This window comes from Lagenorhynchus albirostris, chromosome 3 (assembly GCF_949774975.1).
Source record: "Lagenorhynchus albirostris chromosome 3, mLagAlb1.1, whole genome shotgun sequence".
NCBI classification, from domain to species: Eukaryota; Metazoa; Chordata; class Mammalia; order Artiodactyla; family Delphinidae; genus Lagenorhynchus; species Lagenorhynchus albirostris.
Window position 1 is genome coordinate 162,597,987 of NC_083097.1, and position 20,294 is coordinate 162,618,280.

General features: G+C 56.8%; 1 protein-coding gene across 2 annotated transcripts; it reads right to left on the bottom strand.

Moving 5' to 3' along the window:
* Positions 1-966: 966 nt before the first annotated feature.
* PRKACA (protein kinase cAMP-activated catalytic subunit alpha) lies at positions 967-18,561 on the bottom strand. 2 transcript variants are annotated; one of them, XM_060145015.1, is made up of 10 exons: positions 18,425-18,561; positions 10,924-10,985; positions 10,341-10,469; positions 7,569-7,667; positions 6,459-6,541; positions 5,556-5,682; positions 5,368-5,463; positions 5,142-5,264; positions 2,935-3,099; positions 967-2,521 (listed from the first exon to the last, which is right to left on the bottom strand). In XM_060145015.1, exons 1-10 carry the CDS (start codon positions 18,468-18,470, stop codon positions 2,396-2,398), a joined length of 1,056 nt encoding a protein of 351 aa, XP_060000998.1. In that variant the 5' UTR covers positions 18,471-18,561; the 3' UTR covers positions 967-2,395. The 2 variants fall into 2 exon arrangements, with proteins under 2 accessions (XP_060000998.1, XP_060000997.1); XM_060145014.1 differs by lacking the exon at positions 18,425-18,561 and adding an exon at positions 11,109-11,315.
* Positions 18,562-20,294: the final 1,733 nt, after the last annotated feature.

Genomic DNA, 20,294 nt, shown 5'->3' on the forward strand with positions numbered 1-20,294 from the left:
CGGGGATGCGAGGAGGGAGGAGGGGAGCGCGGCGCGGCCGGCCCCTCCCCGCCGCCGCCGCCGCCGCCGCACGCGCGCCCTGCGCCCGGGACACTCCGGCCCCCCTTCCTTCCCTCCCTCCCTCCTCCCCGCCGCCCGCCTTCCTCCCTCCCACCCCCACGCGCCCGCTTTTAAGGTGGAGCCCGGGCCCCCCGCCCGCCCCCTTTACCCTGCGCTTTCGCTCACTCAGGCTCGCTCCGGCCCCCCCTTACAACTCCCGCGCGCTTTTTAAGGAGGCGCCGCGGAGTTGGCGCCGGGGCGGGGGCGGGGGAAAGCGGCAGGCGGGGGAGGGGGAGGGGAGCGCCTGGGGGAGGGGAGAGGGGGCGGGCGGGGCGGGCGGGCGGTGCTCGGCCGCCCTCCAGCCATTGGGCGCGGGACCCAGACGTCCCCGGCGCCCAGCCCCCCTCTCCACGCCTCCCCGGCGCGCTCCGCTCCCGGGACCGCACTTACCGGGAACTCGCCGCCCGTGGGTCGGGCCACCGCGCTCTGCCGGGGCTGCGGGGATCCTCGGACCACCGACGCCTCCGCGCCCCTTGGGCGCGCTTGGCTCCGCGGGGAGGATGCGGGAAGGGGGGCGCGCACCGTCACCCCCACCCCATACCCCCCTACCAGGGCCGCCCCCGCCGCCGCTCGGCCTCCCGGCGCGCCGGCCCCAGCTTCTCCCTAGAGCGCCCGCCCTTTCGGCCTCTGGCTGGACGCAGAGGGGGCGCGCCTCAGAATGTGGGGACCCCTAATCTGGGGTCAGAGGGCAGTTTGGCGCCCCCTTCTCCTGCGGGGCGGGGAGAGTGGCAGAATTCCAGCTAAACCCGGTTTTACAAGGACTGCAGACCAGGTGCTGATCAGCCTGGACGCTGTGGTCCGAAATTCCCTTTCCAACCCCCTGGGGGTGTGTGGGTGGGTGACCGAAGTCAGGAACACCAGCGACACTTTTTTTTTAAACAAAACTTTATTGATAATAGTTTTCAAATATGTTTACAACAGCACACTGTTCAAGAGGAAGTTGCGTCTTTCGCAGCACACAGGTTGAATCGCCCCCGCGCCCACCCGGGGCCCCACCCCAGGCCTGAGAGCTCCTCCTGGGATGGGGAGAAATTATGAGAGGGACAAATATGGGGATGAGTGGGGTGACTCCCGACTTTTCTATTGAGAGAAAAAAACCACAATGGGGGGGCGGGGAGAACGGGTGATTGACAGCGGACAGCTAAGCAGAGGAGGAGCGCCCAGGATGGGAGGGGTGGGGGCGGAGGCTCCTGGGTGAATAAAACAAGCAGCCCCTCCCCAGCAACCTTGGCCTTGAACTCTGGGCCGTCTGCGGGGTGGGGGGGGCTTGGCCTCCTTTTGCGGGGGTGGCCTTCCCAACTGAAAGGAGGCTGGACATTAAAATCTAGTTGAGAATAAAATTAAGAAGTTTGGGGAGAGTGTTACTGGGAGGAAAGACCCTGGGCTCGGGGCTCCCCCTCTGTCTTTTCAGGGGACAACTCCTCTTTGGCAGGGAGAGGGGCAGCTGCTTTGTCTAGGTCCCGAAGCCCACGGGTGAAGACAGGTCTGTTGGGGCAGAAGGGAGTGGGGACTTCCTAAAGGGGCTGAGACCCTTCCAGGCTTGGCAGGGGACCCCGAGGGGGCAGGGGGGTCGGGGGAGATTAGCAGCTTGGGGGAGAGGTTGGAACCCCAGCTCCTTCCTTTACAGTCTGCTTCCCAGCCTTGTTAAAATGGATTTGGGGAGGAGGGGCATGGGAAGGGGTGGGAGAGGAAGGAGCGTGGGAGGCATTGGTGGAACTTAAATAAGATTGTAAATTGTTTTTTTAAAATATTGTATTAAGTAGCCCGCTGAACATGTCACTAAAATCTTTCCTTCCCTGGCAAGATTGCTCTGAAGGGAAGGTTACCCTTTCATTCATTTGCCCTTAGAGAGTGGTGCCTGTGGTTTTTTTTTTTTTTGGGTGGGGGGCAGGTGTCTGGAGTTAAGTTTGGGCCCCTCTTTCCACACCCTGTCCCTGACACACCAGCAAGACCTGGTCTGACCTGAAGAAGGGAAGAACTGAGAAACTCGTTTAAAACAGGCAGAAATGGGCTAGGGTGGGGGTCTGTGGGGGAGGAGGGAGGCAAAAGCAGTAGGGGGGACGGGGGGGGGCCCGGAGGGAGAAGGGGGTGAGGGGGAGCAGCTGGTGTTTCCCTCCAAATATCTGGGCTTCCTGCTCCCCCTACCCTGGAGGGTGGGGCGGGGGCGGGTGAAATTAGATGCAAGGGACTCTGGGGCCCTCTGGCTGTTCAATCCAACCCTCCCACCCACCACAAAAAAAAAAAAAAAAAAAAAAAGAAACAAAGAAAGAAAACCCATGGGGGCACAGGCACACCCCTAAAACTCAGAAAACTCCTTGCCACACTTCTCACTGATGGAGACTCGGATCTCTTCCTCCTCATAGTCGTCAAAGTTACTCGTGTCCCCAGGGCCTTTAAACTTTGGTATGAAGGGAGCTTCCACCTGGAGAGGGGTCAAGAGCCATTCACACCTCAGCAGTCAACATAATCATCGTTACAACAATAAATGCGAATGGGCTAACATTCATGAGATCACTTACTCTGACCCAGGCCTGATCTTAGCATTAGGGTATGGACTCATCTTAACAACCCAAGAATCTTATTATAGCCAATTCACCCACGGGGAAACTAAATTGCAGAGAGGGAAGTCTGTTCAAGGTCACAGAGTGGCCAAATGACCCCACAATTCTGTTTCTATACCCCCAATGCTCTAAGTTGCCTTATCTAAACTGACCCAGAGCCCGCAGCCTATTTTCAAATTCCCCTTCCCTTTTCATCTCTCCATTGGCAATACTCCCTGGCTCTTGCCCACCCCCCTCCAAAACCCTCAGAGCACAAGGGGAAGGGGGGGCCTACCTTCCTTTGGTAGATGGCGATCCAGTCGGTCGTGGCAAACCACTTGTGGTTCTTGATGTCATTGACCCCGTTCTTGAGGTTCCCAAAGCGTTTGGTGAGGTCCACCTGCAGAAGGTTCCGCAGCAGATCCTTCAGGTCGGAGCTGAAGTGGGACGGGAACCGCACCTGGAGAGGGGGTAACACAGACAGATTGGGAAACTGATCTGGAGCTTGGGGAGCCCAGAACACTGCCTTCACCATCCAATTGTCTTATTGGGTGGAGGACCCCAAACCAGAGTGTGCATCGGAATCCCGTTAGAACAGCTTGCTGGGCCCACTGGAGTTTCTGATTCGGGATATCTGATTCAGGTGGGGCCTGAAAGTCTGTATTTCCAGCCACTTCCTGAGCCATGCTGATGCTGCTGGAGAGGTAAGAGCTAGGAGGTTCCCATTTTATTCTTCTGTCTGCACCATGCAGCTTGTGGGATCCTAGTTCCCCAACCAGGGATTGAACCCAGGCCCTCGGCAGTGGAAGTCCACGGAGTCCTAACCACTGGATTGCCGGGGAAATCCAGAGGTTCCCATATCTATTTCCTGAGAGGAGGAAACAGGCTCGGAAGGATTAAACAGCTTGCCCAAGATCACTCAGAGGAGCAGGGCAAGTTGGTTCCGTCTGGGGTCTGCTGGACCCCAGAACTTGCATTCTTAGCCACTGCTTCCTAAGGCAGCTCTGCTAGGGTCTGGGGACTTCGGAAATATTCATGCTTCTGAGAGAAATAATTGTTTGTCTATTTCTCTCTCTGCATAGCTAAGGCTCTTCCATTCTCTGAGGCTCAGTTCAACTCTTCCAGAAACTTTCCCCAAATGCTTTGAGTCCACAGCTTTGTATGCAAGCAGTCACTGGATTTAGAGCTGCAAGAACCGACTTCCAGCACTGCTCTGCCTCTTCCATGCTGTGTGACCTTGGCCACGGCCCTTAACCTCTCTGGGCCTGTGCCTGCCTCTCTGGCACGGGGCAGATATCCCAGGGCTGCATGAGGGAGATAATCCCGCTGAGGGTGCGTGGGAACTGTGAAATGCTACAAAGAAGGGAGTCACGCTCATTTCTCTCCCGCCTCGAAAACTTCTATGGCTTTTTCTTCTTTTTTTTCCCCACTCTGGGCCATTTTCTTGGCAATTTCTGTTCTGCCTGGTGGTAGACACCTCATCTTTCCCTTTTTTAGTGACCCCACTTTGCAGGTGGTGATTCTCTCAACCTCTCTGAGAGGCAAGTGGCTAGTTCCCCAGTTCTGAGATGGATAAGACTCAGAGAAGCGAAGACATTGGCCTGAGGTTTCAAAGCCGATGGGTGGCAGAGCTGGGACTTAGAGCCAGGTCATCCCACCTAGGCTGAGCTGGGAGCCACTCACACCATTTCCTGGGCCAGATGGAGGGATGGTTGGTCCTCCTGGTGAGGTGGGTGAGCTGCAGTGAGAGGTGGGGTCCCCAACCTCTTTTGAGACGATGCTGCCGTGTGATCTTGAACCAGACATGTCCAATCTCTGCACCTCGGCTTCCTCACTCCCTCAGAGTGGTGGGGTACGACCGAGGGGGTGCATGGGGCAGCGGGTACTTAATGCACTCCGGGGCTCTAACGGTTCCGCCACCCCTTACCCACACCCTGCAAGTTAGAAAGTCTGCATTTGGGAAAGGAGGCAGGGCCTTATGTCCAAAGTGACTCCCCGGAGGGGTCTGGGGTAGCACCTGGGAACTGAACATGCTTGCTTTTTTGCTGTGAAACTTGTGAAAATTCATGCTAACGGGGCCGACTAGAGACGAGACCAGCCTCCTGGCAGGCAGGGCAGGAGTTTGGGTGAGACCTGGGGTTTTGAAAACCCTTAGGATTTGGGCACTGTGGTCCAGAATCAGACAGCGAGGTTGTGTGAAGTGGTAGCCTCAGTTAGCGTACTGCGTGTGCCTGGCTTCACCACCTGGCCTGACTTGATCAACTTCTCGATTGTTCTTTTTCTGTTTTTCTTTGGCCGCCCCACACAGCACTCGGGATCTTAGTTCCCCAGCTAGGGGTCGAACCTGTGCCCCCTGCAGTGGAAGCAAGCTCAGAGTCCGAACCACTGGACCGCCAGGGAATTCCCTAGGCTGTTCTGACAATGACGATCAGGGCTCCACAGTGAGCAGGACAGGCAGGGAAGGGTCAGGCTTAGGCCTGAGCCCCCATATCCGGGCCTCACCTTCCCAGAGACAATCTTCTCATAGATCTGGATGGGCTGGTCAGCGAAGAAGGGCGGGTAGCCAGCGGCCATCTCATAGATGAGAACCCCCAGGGCCCACCAGTCCACAGCTTTGTTGTAGCCCTGGAGCGAGAGGAGGGGAGCAGGTGAGGGGAGAAGGGTGAGGAGGGGGCCGCCGGCAGTGGAGCAGGCCTCAGAGCGGTGGGAGGGGTAGGGAAGCGCCTACTTTACTCAGGATGATCTCGGGGGCCAGGTACTCGGGGGTGCCGCACAAGGTCCAGGTGCGGCCTTTCACACGCTTGGCGAAACCGAAGTCTGTCACCTGTGGGCACAAGAATGGGCGGTTGGCCGGGAGGGTGGGAGGGTTCAGGCTGTGGCCACCTGGGGCTGCCCCTCGCCCAGCCCAGTGGGCACCTGAATGTAGCCCTGCTGGTCGATAAGGAGGTTCTCCGGCTTCAGGTCCCGGTAGATGAGATCGAGCGAGTGCAGGTACTCAAAGGTCAGGACGATCTGGGCTGCGTAGAAGCGGGCATGGGGCTCACTGATGGGGACAAGCAGGGAGAGGATGGGTGAGAGTGGGTGGCCACACCAGCAGGACCTGCCCACCCCCTAATGGTCCAGCAGGTGGGCCTATCGAGCTGCCTCCAGCCCAGCGATTAAAATGCATCAGCAGAGAAGCCTTATTCGTATACAGCCCCAAACTGGAAAGAGCCCAAATGTCCATCCATAGAGGAATGGAATCACAGATTGTGATAGATTCCTATAATGGGATCCTACCCAACACCACCACCAGGACAAACGATGAATATACCCAACAATGTGGCTGGATCACAAAACGATTATGTGAAGCAAGAGAAGAAAGGGACAGAAGAATATGAACTGTGTGATTCCATTTATATCAAGTCCAGACCCAGACCAAACACATTTGTGGTGTTTGAAGCCAGAAAGGACGTTTGCCTTTGTTGGGGTGGTGATTTGCCAAGAAAGGCATTTGAGGGAATTTTCTGGGGTGGTGGTTACACATGTGAATGCAGCTGTCAAAACTCATGGAACAGGGTATTGAAAACCTGTGCACTTTATTGTATGTAAAGTGCACATCTATATAAATAAGATAGCACAAATTTTAAAATGACACGAAATTGCCCACTTACATGGTGACGCCTAAGTCACCGTGTTTGTTTTGTTTCGTGGTGGCTGAGACATCGTAGATTCCTCAGCTCGGGGGAACAAGAACCCACAGGGACCTGAAGAGGCCACTTCCACGGACGACACCCATGCACACCCCAGGCCCAGGGTGGCAGAGGGCGTCGGGCTCACCTGAACCTCCCGATCCGCCGCAGGTGTGAGAACATCTCCCCACCAGGCACGTACTCCATGATCATGTATAAATTTGAGTTGTCCTGCGGGAAGCAGCAGCTGATCAGGGCCCCACTCCCCAAGCCCCAGGCCCCACCTGAAGGCAGGTGTCAGACACAAAGCGACAACAACAATTTTGGTTCCCATGTGAAGCGCGTTCCAAGCGCCAGGCACTGTGCTCACTGATTACCTGTCTCATTTCATTCTGCCCGTGAGAAAGAAGGGGCAGCCATGATCCTGCTTACGGGGGCCAAAAGTGAGGGCTGGCTAGAGGTACATCAGGGACCTGGCTGGTATGCCTGCGCTGCAGAGAGAACTCTGTGGTGGCTCCTGTCTGTGACTGTCTTGAGCAAGGCTCTTGGGGCCACAGTTTTGTCATCTGTCAAATGGGACCAGGATGGGCTACAGATTTTGTGAGTCCCCCCCTCAAAATAAAAGTGAGGCCCCTTGTTAAAAAAATGATTATGAATTTCAAGATGGTGGCAGCAGAGCCTTAAACAAAGCCTGGGGTCCTTGTGACTGCTGGGGTCACAGGCCCCGAGGGGCCTTTCCCAACTCTCACAGTCATGGCTTAGGACGGCACTCAAAACAGCTCACGCAGGGTGCTCATGATGCGGTTGGAACTGTCATGGCAGCCCCACCACGTGGGGCCTGCCATGATCCCCATTTTACAGATGAAGAAACTAAGGCTCATGGGGGTGAAGTTTCTTGCCAGGGTCACACCGCCAGGAAGTGCAAGGCTGGGATTTGAACCCAGGCTGAGCGGCAGTTTGTGGCTGTGTGTCAGGTTCTTGCTGTAAATGGATCGATGATTTTGAGGGATGTTATCCAGGTTGGGGGACTTGCCCAAGGTTATCAAGCTATAAGTTGGCAGGCCCAGCTGAACTTGGGGTCTATGAGAGCCCCAGGCTGACTTGCCCTCTACCCCCGGGGGCCTTCTTCACCGCTCCCCGATCAGTGGGTCTGCCTTTTCGGGCAACCACTGGTTGTGGTTGGCTGAGCCCCAGCTCTGGGAACACAGAGGCTGCGCCACCCGGCAGTGGCCCTGGTCTGCGGCCGCTGGGACCCCACCTTGAACGAGAACTCGAGTTTGACAAGGAACGGAAAGTTGACCGCTTGCAGGATGCGCTTTTCGTTCAGGGTGTGCTCGATCTGCTTCAGCTTTACCACCTGCAGGGGTGGGAGAGGAGCGAGGAGCGGGTGTGAGAGAGCTCTTTTCTTCCCTGCCACCCAAAAGTAGATGTGCCAGGGCCGGGCTGGGTCCTCCGTCCAGAATCGTTTGAGTGCCTGGGGCCTGTCAAGCCCTGGGCTGGGTGCCTGTCCCCACATGGCATGCAGTTCAGGGCAGGAACACATGAGTCACCAGGCCACAGGGGTCAGAGCTGTGGTGGGGGAAGCTTGGGGCCTGTGGATGCCCAGATAAGGCATCCGGTGAAGCCTGGGGAGTCAGAGAAGGCTTCCTGGAGGAAGGGGCAGCTGAGTTGAAACCAAACAGACAGGTGGGAGTAGCACCCAAGGGGTGGGGGATTTAGAAATACCTTCCCTGCATCTAGAGGACACCCCGCCCCCCACAACCACTTGAACCCAGGGCTAATTCCTCCTCAGCCCTCAGCTGTCCCCAGCAGCCGTCTCACACTCTCTGACAGGAGCCCTGAGGGGTATGCAATGGGAGCATGCAAGTTTGGAAGCCCAGATGCAGAGAGGGAGGGTGCCGTGCCCAATTTCACATGCAGCTAGTCAACATCAGTCCAGCCTGTCACACGCAGGCAGCCTGGCCCCTTGGTCAGCTCTAAGCCCCACTGCACTGGGGCTTTTTCTGCTTTGCTCACAGCTACATCCTTTGGGTCTATACCTGCACTGTCCAGTAGATTCCTCACTAGCCACATATGGTTGCTGAGTACTTGAAATGTGGTTCGTTGGCTGGGGAACCAAGTTTAAAATTTGAAGAATCTAACATGAAAATTTAAGGCTTCCCTGGTGGCGTAGTGGTTAAGAATCCACCTGCCAACGCAGGGGACACGGGTTTGAGCCCTGGTCTGGGAAGATCCCACATGCCGCAGAGCAACTAAGCCCGTGCGCCACAACTACTGAGCCCGCACGCCACAACTACTGAAGCCCTTGCGCCTAGAGCCCGTGCTCCGCAACAAAGAGAAGCCACCGCACTGAGAAGCCCGCGCACCGCAACGAAGCGTAGCCCCTGCTCTCTGCAACTAGAGAAAGCCTGCGCTCAGCAACGAAGACCCAAGGCAGACAAAAAGAAAAAAAGAAAAAAATATATATATATAGTGAAAATTTAGGGACTTCCCTGGCAGCACAGTGGTTAAGAATCCACTTGCCAATGCAGGGGACACGGGTTTGAGCCCTGGTCTGGGAAGATCCCACATGCTGTGGAGCAGCTAAGCCCGTGTGCCACAACTACTGAGTCTGCACTCTAGAGCCTGTGAGCCACAACTACTGAGCCCATGTGCCACAACTACTGAAGCCCTCGTGCCTAGAGCCTGTGCACCGCAAAGAAGAGTACCCCCCGCTCGCTGCAACTAGAGAAAGTCCATGCACAGCAACGAAGACCCAACTCAGCCAAAAATAAAGAAAGAAATAAAGAAATTAAAAAAAAAGAGAATTTAAAAACTGATACTTGGCACAGTTACCAGACAACTTTCAAGCCTGTTTGGAACAACCTGGGCTATGTGAATCTGCTTTTTCAATTTCTCTACTTTTTCTTGTCTTTCCAGTGAAAATTAACATCTGAATAGAAACGTGTTATATGTGTAAAATGCACGCTGGATTTCTAAGACTTAGTACGGAAAAAAAGAATGTAAAATGTCTCATTAAGGATATTTCTACACTGGATACATACATTTAAATGATAATATTGTAGATATACTGGCTTAGTTACAACATATTGTTAAAATGAATTCTGCCTTTTTTAAACTTTTAAAACTAGGATTCTAGGGAATTCCCTGGTGGTTCAGTGGTTAGGACTCCATGCTCTCACTGCCGGGGGCCCAGGGCTCGATCCGTGGCTCGGGAACTAAGATCCTGCAAGCCACGCAGTGCTACCAAATAAATAAAAATAAATAAAATGAGGATTCTAGAAAATTTAAAACCGTATGTGGCTTGTGTGATATGTCTCCTGGATGGTGCTGCTCTAGAGCATCGCCTGGCAAAAAGTAGGGTTTCAAAAATATTTACAGGGGCTTCCCTGGTGGCGCAGTGGTTGGGAGTCCGCCTGCTGATGCGGGGGATACGGGTTCGTGCCCCGGTCCGGGAGAATCCCACATGCCGCGGAGCGGCTGGCCCCGTGGGCCATGGCCGCTGGGCCTGCGCGTCCGGGGCCTGTGCTCCGCAACGGGAGAGGCCCCAGCGGTGAGAGGCCCGTGTACCGCAAAAAAAAAAAAAAAAAAAAAAAAAAAAAAATTTACAAAGGGCAGGGGGTGGTGTGATGAATTGGGAGATTGGGATTGACATATATACACTAATATGTATAAAATGGATAACTAATGAGAACCTGCTGTATGATAAAATAAAATAAAATTCAGAAACAAAATATTTACAGAAAGAAGGTCTGTGTAAACATCGCTTCCCCCAGGAAGACTTCTGGCTTCCTCGATACAGGCTAGGTGTCTGAGCCCGTGTGGGCTTTACGTCTTAGGGTACTTTTCCTCCTGGGAAAGCTTCCTGAAGGCAGCGTGGTACCCTTCCCGCCCTTGGGTCTGGTACATTACGGAGGCTCAGGAGATAGCTGGTGAGTGGATAGGTGGGAGGACCACTCCAGGTGGTGGGAAGAGCCCAGGCAAAGCCCTGGTGGCTGGGACCAGGGCCTCGTGGCAGGGCTGGGCTCACCTTCTGTTTGTCGAGGATCTTCATGGCGAAGTGGTTCCCGGTCTCCTTGTGCTTCACCAGCATCACCCGCCCGAAGGAGCCCGTGCCGAGGGTCTTGATTCGTTCAAACTGATCCAGATGGGCTGTATTCTGTGGGCACAAGGGTCTGGAGGGTCAGGGACCACCCCCCGACACCCCGTCTAGCCTGCTAGGCCAAAGTTCGGGGTGTTCCCTCTGCAACCAGCAGAGGGGGCCCTGGGGACCAGGTGGAGCTAGGGGGGTGAGGACAGGGGGTGGAAAAACAAGATGGCGGAGGGTACATTCCTCAAGGCTGGTGGCAGGGGCCAGATCCGGCCCTGGCCTGGGGCCCAGGAGCTGCTGGCAGCTGCCTGGGGGGCAGGGGCTGCCAGTTGGATGGGATTGGTGGGGTGGGGGAACCTGGCAGTGAGTGATCAGGTGCCCCCATGGGCATCTAGGGAGAGAATGAGGGCAGGTCTGGAGCCCTCCACAGGGCCGTAAAATCCTAGCCATGGCACAGGGATGCAGTTGAGGGGCAGGGGGCTGTCAGCTATCCCTCCCAGGGCTCTGTACCCAGGGGGCTTACCTGAGCAGGATTTTCCCATTTTTTAAGAAAATCTTCTTTGGCTTTGGCTAAGAATTCTTTCACTGAAAAGAAAAGAGGAGAGAGTGAGATGGAGACCCCATCTCGTTGGCGCGGGCCTGGGCTATTCCTGGGGAGAGGCCGGTTTGTGGAAAGTGGGGTGCAGTCGTCTCAATCCAGAGCCTGACCTTCTCCCAGTGCCTTCGGGTATCCTGGCTGAGTCTGACGGTAGCCTGGTGGGGGGGCCCTGATCTGGGCTGGGGTCTGGGGTCTCCTTTACTACAGAGAGGTGGGGTCCAGCCTCAATTCTGTCCCAAATGGGGGACAGGGCAATTCGGGGGTCACTCTCAGGGGGACAGAGAGCGGCGCCCAGGCCAGCCCACCCCCACTCGCCCCAGTTCTGACTGACATTCCAGGGCCAGGGGACGACGCCAGCTGAGGTATTTATAGCCTCGGGATTTGGCTGTTCCTCTGGCCCCTTCTCTGGGGAGGCCGGCCCAGGGTGGAGGCCTCTGGGGCTCGGGTAGCAGGCGCCCTTGGGGGGTTCAGCTGTTGCCTTGGCCCCCGGCTGGCTCCATTCCCACCTTTGCCAATGGAGGGGCCCTCGTTCCAGAGCTCGCTCAAGGGAAGCCTCGCCTGATGCCTGCCCCCTACAGGCCCTTCAGCACCCCAAGGCGAACATCACCGTCTGGCTAACATTGAAGACTTCCTGGCGGAACCTGGGCTTGCTGCTTCGCGTCCACTATCTCATTTGGTTCACTTGTCAACTTTCATTTTAACCATTCTGTTTACCACCCTAGGAAACTGAGGCCTGAAAACAGGCATTCCCGCCCATGTGGAGAGGCAGCCCGGCAACACAGTTAAGGGCCAGGATTCTGGGATAAGATCAAGTTCAGATCCCAGCCTGGTCCCTGATGAGCTATGTGACCTTAGGCAACTGATCGCACCTCTGGGCCTTGGTTTTCCTCATCTGTAAAATGGGGATAATAATAGTAATGACCTGGTGGGGTGGTTGTGAAGACCGAATGAGTTCATCTTGGCAAAGGGGGTTTGGATGGTGGCCGGCACAGGGGTTAGTGCCATATAAATGTCAGCTATTAATTTTGCTTTTAAGTAGTTTTTAAAATGGAGATGTAAAATACAGGAGGAGCACTGAGTGCTCAAATCTTAAGTGCTCAACCTGATGGATTCTTACGGTATGGACGTGTCCTTGTAACCGTCCCCTGAGGTCAGGCGCGCTGTTGTTCAGGGACCCTCCCTGAGTGCCAGCTCTGTGCTGAGTGCTTTCCATGCTTAATTCCTACACTGATGGCTCAGAGCTGCTATTACTCTCATTGTACCCATGAGAAGACTGGTCTCAGATCACTTCCCGGACCCCACTGCCCACGAGGTTAACTGCTTTGCTTCTGACTGGTTGCAGGGCACCAGGATGGCCCATGGACAGAGCTGTCCTCAACCCTGATGTTCCTGGGACGGATGCCACCCTGAGGGGTCCTGCACACTGGTACTTTGGCCTTGCCTGTCAGGTATCTGCCTATCTCACCCATATGCAGTGCCAGGAACCCCCACAGCCTTTTGAGTAGCCACCCCCCCGCCCCCCATCACCCGCAAGGCTCTCCCTCAGCATCTGCAGAGAAGAGCCTTCCATGGAGCTGCAAGCGTGGCAGATGGAGGAGAGACTGTGGGCTAGGAAAGCCCTACAAAGAATGACCAGGCGGAGAGGGGGTGGTCAAGGAATGGCCGAGAGTCCTAGGCTGGTGCCTGGCTGAGCCACCAACTGTCTGAGGCCTCCCTGAACCTGGGGGCTGCACCACATCCAATGCTTTCTCTGGCAGAATCTTTCTTGACACACAACACATTCCTTGGAAACCTCCAAACGTACACACTGAATTCTGGATGAAGGTGGGGGTGAAGGCACCCTCTTGGGATTCTACTGTCACTCACCCAGAAAGGCAGAGAGGAGCGAGTTTAAGAGGAACCCAGGAGAAAGCCTGGTCCTGCTTCCTCTTTTGCTCTCAGCAAAATCCCTGAGAACTGCCATGTCCTGTTTTTCCCGCCTTGGTGGGTCTGTCTGTCTGCTGGTACCCCACTAGGAGGCTCCACACGGTGCCTTGACTCTGACACAGCCCTGTTCTGGCCTTTCGAAATGCTGAAGGGCCCAGGCTGTGTGCTCTCTGGTGCTATCAGCTTGCCAGATTTGGGGATGGGGCACAGGGTGTGGCAGTACCAGAAAGAGTGGGCAGATAAAGAGGGATAATGATGGGGGGAACCCCAGCCAGGAGCCCCCATACTCACCTCTGCTTCCTGCCTCTTCCAGCAGAGGGCAAAATGGGGGGTAGAGTGGGGTGGGGTGATCTGGGGCCCATCTACCCCTGGCCAGCGAGGCTCAGGGTGCTGGCTCTGCTTAGGTGCCCAGAGGCCGCAGCGCAGGTAGCCCAGGAAGCGGCAATCACATGGCCCCAGGGAAGCAGCTGCAGCCACAGCTGGAAGGTGGTCCCTGAGTCCCCGCCCCAGCCTCTACCTGACCCCAGATCCATCCCAGGCCTCCCTAAGCTCTCCTGGAACCTTCCCTTTGCAGGGAAACCGGGACTACGCAGAGCCTCGGAGCTGGCTTCCTCGGGAAGGCCTCGGGGGACAGGGGAGGAGGAGCTGGTTGCCAGGGAAGCATTTAAAGGTACCTGCTCCCGCTGGCCAAGGTTTGTAAAGGCCCCTCCTTGGCAGGAGGTGGTGGGAAGATTGTCCTGAGGGTGTCCCTCCTCAGGCTGGCCTGCCTGCCCTGGGGGTGGGGTGCTAAAGCTAACTTGCCGTGCCACAGACTACACTGCTCCCGGGCTGCCAGGCCCTGCCTTTCTCGGTGGGTGCTGGACTACCCTGAGGATGACACCCAATGTGCCCAGGGCAGTGCCCACTGGGCAGAGGGGAAGGAGTTAAGGCTCAGGCCCAGGCAGCAGCTGGGGCCTCCCTGGGGGCCAAAGAGGCCCCAGAGCTCCGTTAATTAGCCGCAAGAGCAGCTGGAGAGAAAGGCGGGAGTGGGGGGGGGCAGTGAGAGCTACCCTATCTCCTCCCCCAAGTGCTCTTTGAACCTGGAGCCCCCAAATTCTGCTACTTTGAGAAAGAAATGGGTACATCTGACTTTGTCTTGCTTCTATGCAGGGGCGGAGGGGGGAATGGCATCCTGGGATGTCCTTGGCCTCTATCAAACCTTGCCCTGTGCTTGGCTCTGCTCTCAGCCATGCAAGTCCAAACCGGAAACGAAACGCTAAACCCCGGGGTGGGGGAGGGGGAGGCAGCCTTGACCATCTTCCTCCTTCTTTCCAGATCCCAAAAGAAGTGGAGGGTCAGTGGCAGCTTCTCCCGAGAGTGCCTGGCACCCATGGCCCCTGCTGACAACAGGAAGTGGCAGAGAAGGGAAACCCAGCTGGCTGCTGTCTTTAGAGCTTGTCAGCCGGCCCATGTCTCCCACAGGAGGGGTGCCAGCCTCCACCGTGGTCCGGATTCAATTGGAGCTCACAGAGAGAGCATCCCTCAAAAAGCCAGGGCCCCATCAGGAGGCAGGAGCCCAGCCTCAGACCCCCCCAGACAACAATCTCAGGACCTGCTGCTCCCCGAAACCTGGTTGTCCTGGAAATTCTGGGGCCGGAAAACCAAGCCCTGGACTGGACCATCCCCCAGCCTGAGCTGGACCCCAACACTGGACTGGACCGACCCGCAGTCTGATGGACCCTCATTCTATACTGGGCCACTGTCCATTATGACGTGGACTCCATCACTGAGCTGGACCAACCCCCAATCTGAGCTGAACCTCAACACTGAGCTGGACTACCCCATTGCCCGGCTCTGAGCTGGACCCCCGCTCTGGGTGACCATCCCCTCCGTGTCTGAACTGAACCACCCATCTCGCCTGCTCTTCCCCAGGCCCCCCAGCTCAGGGTTGTTAGTAAGGGAGGGTTTCTAGGGCCAGCCAGGGGTCCACACTTTTCCTCTTCACCTGTTCCCTAAACTCTACTGCAGTCCTTCCCTGACTTGAGTGTCAGAGAGTGCCTGGTAAGTTGCTATAGCAACAGGGCTCAGCCTCACCATTGCTGGGGTTGGAAGCCATCACTCAAGTCTTCCTCTCAGGTCACCAGGACTATGGTGGCTGGGAAGGCTCATGAGACCAGCTGCACCAGCTTGGCTGCCCATCCCCAAAGCCCTGCCTATAGGGGGAGCCAGGGAGTTGCGGGGTGGTGTCAGGAAAAGAAAGCCAACCTGGGGCCAGTGGGGGTGCAGGGAAGGGGCAGAGAGGACCCTCAAGCTTCTGTAAGCCTGGTTGGGCTAAAGGAAAAGCTGCCTTGGCATGACCCTCTTGGGCACCCATACAACTGCCAACGCACAGACAGTGTTTGGCCCTCTGGGACTTCTGTAGTACGTTAGAGGGCCACAATTCTTCCCATTTAGGGACCTCTTGGGGGGCAGTTCTCACTCTCGGAGACTGGATCTGCTTGTCCCTGGGACCTGGGGGGGGGATGGTATCTGGAGGGCTCCTTCTCACCAGACCTGTCCCTTCTCCCATGGACCAGCTCTCAGGGGTGCCTTTGGTCAGGGCAGCCAAGGCCTGAGCCCCACTTGGCCGCCTGTCCCAGGGCCTCTTGAGGCCACTGCCCTCTCTCAATTCCTCCAGCTTGCTCGGGGCCCAGGGCTTGGTCTTGTTTTTCTCTGCCCTCTTAGCATCTTACCCAGGCCCCTGCCAACGGCTCTGGCAACTTTGGGTACAGATTTCCCTCACCCCACCCCAGGGCTCATTCTGGATCCCTACCCTCTCGGGAGGAAGCCAATGCTGTCCTGCCCCGGCATGGAGCCGGTAGTATAGGGGGCTGCGGGATGCTGAACTGGTGCCTACTAAGGTTCAGTCATCTTCCTTACTCCAGTAGGGCTGACATCTGGCAGATGAAATTCAGGTGCCCCCTGCAGGCTGGCCTGGCTACTACTACCCCACCCCCAGCCGACCCTGGTTACAAGAAGGCAAATTTTGTCTTAACTCCATCCTCTCAGAATTGGAGATTTGAAGCGAAGAGGGGCTCCCTGCCTCATCCTAGTTCCTTCTCTGAGAGCCCGTGCAAGCCTCTGGAAGGAAGTACAGCTTAGGGCCTTTCCCAAAGTGTGACATAGGTCCCACTGGCGGGGCATGAAATGATTTTAGGGATGTTTCACTTTTCTAGTTACATTGTATTTTAATGCATATCAGAGAGAATATCACTGGCACAGCAATCCTGTGATTTCTTTTATAATATTGCTTAGGACAGATCAAAATTTACATCTGAACAAAAGCGAGTCAAAATTTTTATTTAAGTTAACAAAATAGAAGTGCATATAGTAAAAATCAGGGAGGCGGCTTGAGAATGTTTGAGTTGGGAAACCCTGGGGTCCAGGAAGTTGTCTGGTAGGTGGATCTGGATGTGAAGCCTGCCTCTGTGGCATCATCTATGTCAAACTCAGAGAGCTTGTTTGGAAAATTCAGATAACAGCCCGCTATGAAAAATCACTCGAGCAGATAGATCTGTGGAGACCATTTAGCCTGGCACATCCCAGATGCCCAATAAACAGTGGCTCTGTTTCACCTTGATAGTCCATTCCTGGGTGTCCGGCCTGTGCTCTGAATTAGTGGTTCCTTCCGAAGCCTCTGATCTTTTCCTTAGGGCTCCTTTTCCTTGTGTGGCTTTCCACCCCCACTCCCCACTGCATGTGTTTGATACGCCTTGAAAGTTTTCCAGGACTATGTCATCTCCCCAACTTTCAACTGAGCCACTGCAATGTACAGCTGCCTGCCTCCACCTTCCACCTCTCAGCCGGTCTCACCTGCTGGGGGCCCGGCCCCTCCCCCTCTGCCTAGTCCCCTCCAAGCTCATGCCCAGACCTTTTTTGGTCACTACCCACCTGCTCCTCTGTCATCAAGCGCTCAGCTACAGGCACTTGCCTTCCCGTCCCCCACCCATCGGTGACATGTCAGGCCTCTCCATGGTTGCTCAGTGACTCCGAGTTCTGCCATTTGAGTCTGGGTGGGAATAAAGTTCCCTGGCTTTCATGCCTGGGTCTTTCTGGGAGGGAGCATTCAGGGAACTCAGACACTGGGGTTTGAGACCAGTAACTGGGAAGAGCGTATTTTGATGTGGCCATTCCTTTTCAACTCTATTTCTGGGTAACTGGAAGGGGATCCTAGCTGAGGTCCAGCTTTAGGCCTGGAGTGATGACAATTTAAGAGCTGGAGGACTTGAGGAAGGGGCTGGAGACCATTTCTGAAGGCATTTCCAGATAAAGAATCTCTTTCCCCGGCTGGCTGGAAAAGGCCAATATATTTGGGAGCTGAGGGGGAAATAGTCCCCTCTCTGGCTGAACGCTGGGAATGATCAGAATCTGTTTGTCTCTTGGCAAAGCAAGTCATTAGATGTCAACCACTTCTTTTCCCAACTGCCATCCCTTGATACCTCCTTCTCACCATCCCAGCTCAAGCTGAATGAGCCTTGCTAAACCCAGACCCTCTTCATCCTCTACTTTTCATCCCAAGCCAGGAGCGGGTGAAGAAGCCTGGGGGACTGGGTGAATGACAGAGCCTCAGTTGTGAAACAACCATTTATTGAAGGGCCCTCCAAGGAGCCTAGAGCTCACGGAACAGCAGGAGATGGGAAGGGGCTCTCTGCTGACACCCCCCCCCCGCCCCAACCCCGGAAAGAGGATGCAATGAATTCCAGCAAGATCGGCTCAAACTTGGCTTTTGAAGCACAGAAGTAGTTCTCTAGGTTCATAAACAGTCTGCTACCCCAGCCAGGGACAGACGCTTGCTTGGAGGAGGAGGCACAGCAGAGAAGCAGAGTGACAGAGTGAGAGAGGGGCAGAGGGACCCAGAAAGATCCTGTCCCCCATGCCAAGTGACACAGAAGAGAAAAACAATGCTGGAGGTGGCTCTGGGAAGTGCTCAAAGGGGACAGAGTGGGTTTGGAGGGGGGCTGTGATAAGGTGAAGAGGGGAAGGGCAGGAGAAAGATGGCGGGGGCTGGAGGGGGGGAGGGGTGTGGTCACCAAGTGGCCAAGGTCCCTGCGGGGTGGAGGCATACCCCATAGCACTCCCAGACTGGCAGAGGCCTGGGTCGGGGTTTGGCAGTGGGTCACATCTGTGTAAGAGGTGAGTGAGGAAGTGGAGGGATTAGAATCTGGGGAGAGGGACCAGGAGAGGAGACAGTGGGGTGGTGACAGGGCCCCATGTGGGGCCCCAGCGGTCATACGTACCATGGTTGGCAGTGACAGCTGGGGGGGAGCACAGTCTTTGCAGTGGGGGGCGGTCTTTGGCAAGGGGGCTCCTACGGGGCCATCTGCGGGCCTTGGGCCCCAACCTTGGACAGGCAGGGGAAGGGGCGCTGAGGGGTAAGCAGAGAGAAATGGGGGGGCGCGTAGGGGGAGGGGCCAGGCAGTGATGGATAGGGAGGGGGCTGGCAGCGCGGGGCCGGGATCGGGGTCACGGCCCGGGCACTCACCGCTCTCTTGCTCGCTGCCCTTCTTGGCCGCGGCGGCGTTGCCCATCGCGGCGGCGGCGGCCGGGGCCGGTCCCGGAGCTGCGGCGCGGCGGGTGCTGGAGGCGGCCCGCGGCCCCGGAGCGCGCTGGGCGGCGGCGGCGGCGGCCCCTCGGGTTGGCTGCGCTGGCTGCGGCGCCGCGACCCCCGCCCAGCCCCTGCTTCCCGCGTCTCTCCGCGCCCGCCCGCCCGGGAACCTCAGCCCAAGTCCGCTGCTGCTGTCCGTGACGCCCCCGCAGCCCGCAGCTCATTGGCCTAGGCCGCCCTGACTGACGGTGCTGCGCCGCCGCCCATTGGTTCTCCGTGACCCTCCCGTGCTGCCATAGGCTCTCGGCCCCATGACTCGCCCCTAGGACGCCTGGCCACTCGCGCGCTTGCGAGGCCCCAGCTGGGCGGGCCTACGCGTCTGATTGGCCGAGGCTCGCGACAGGGTCTGGGGTCCGCCCAGCGAGGCCGCCAATTGGCGGAGGCGCGCTGTCCGGCAAGCCCCCGGCAGAACGTTCAGTGTCAATCCGGGGGTGAGAGGGCGGGGCGGAGGTGCAGTCTGCTGCCCGGGCCCGCCCGGCGGGGCGGCGGAGGCTGGCGGGCGGCGGCGGAGCCGCGCTCCGAGGCCCAGAAGGCGGTCCAGGCGGGCGCTCGCCCGGGTCCGTGCGCGCCGCAGTCCCCCGCCCCCGCTCAGTGCTGCAGCGGCTGCCGGCCAGCCAAGGTTGGCGCCGCGGCCCCCCCACCCCAACCCCGGCGCAGCCGCTGTCCACCTGCCAGCGGGGGAGGGGCGCGGCAAGCGCCGCGGGTCATAGGTCTCCGGGCCGCCAGCCGTCGTCATTCATAAGGCCTGGCGCAGGACAGCAGCAGCAGGCCCAGGGTCCATGCCGGGGTCCTCCTGGGTCTCCCTCAGCTACAGCCCGAGCTTCAGGAGGATGCTGAGCTCCGGGAGGGGGGCGCTCAGTAGCCATCCCTTTGCTGGGTGCCCACGCTGGGCTCATGCCAGTAGTAAGAGCTGGCACTTGTTAAATACATTACTTCGTACCACACTCCTGTCACGTAGGTACTAGTCTCATCACTCCCATTTTACAGATGAGGAATCTGGGGCACAGACAGACTGAGGATTCCCTCTGTCTGGGTAATGCAAAAGGAACCTCTTCTCCTGGAGCAGAGGAGTGCAAGATAACCCCTTTTTTCAGGGTGCCCTTTAAATACAGCCTGAGGACGGTCAGTTTCCCATTGCCACATGTCTGACATTCAGGGCCAGATCATCCTACGCTGGGGTGGAGGTGGGGGGCTGTCTTGTGCACTATAGGGTGTTCAGCAGTATCTCCAGTCCCTCTACCAACAGCACGCCAGTAGAACTTCCCTCTCTTCCGGCAGTTGTGACAACTAAAACCATTTCTAGACATTGTTGAATGTGCCCTGCGGGGCAAAACTGCCCCCAGCTGAGAACCACTGAAGTAGAGGAAGGCCCAAACAGGAAGTGACACGATGGGCAGGAGACTGGATGAGCCAGCTCTCCTTGGCTTGGGGAGGCTAGCTCGTCTCAGGTCTACAAGCCAATTCACTGCTCTGCCTCTGGACTTGTATACAACCTGCACCCCACCCAGCAGCTGTCTGGACCTATGTTCCTAAGTCCACCACAGTCTCAGGGAGGGAAGAGTCTATGTTTTTCTGTGAATTGTGGGGAAATGGCTCATCAGCCAAACCACTCCACCTGGGGCTGTGGAGTTACAAAGTAAGGCTAAGTAAAATTTACTAAAAGTGTTGCTGTGTGTATCCTTGGAGCACAATGTTAACTATTTTCTGTGGGTCAAGGTCAAAGTCTGAAAAATCACTGGTTATGCTC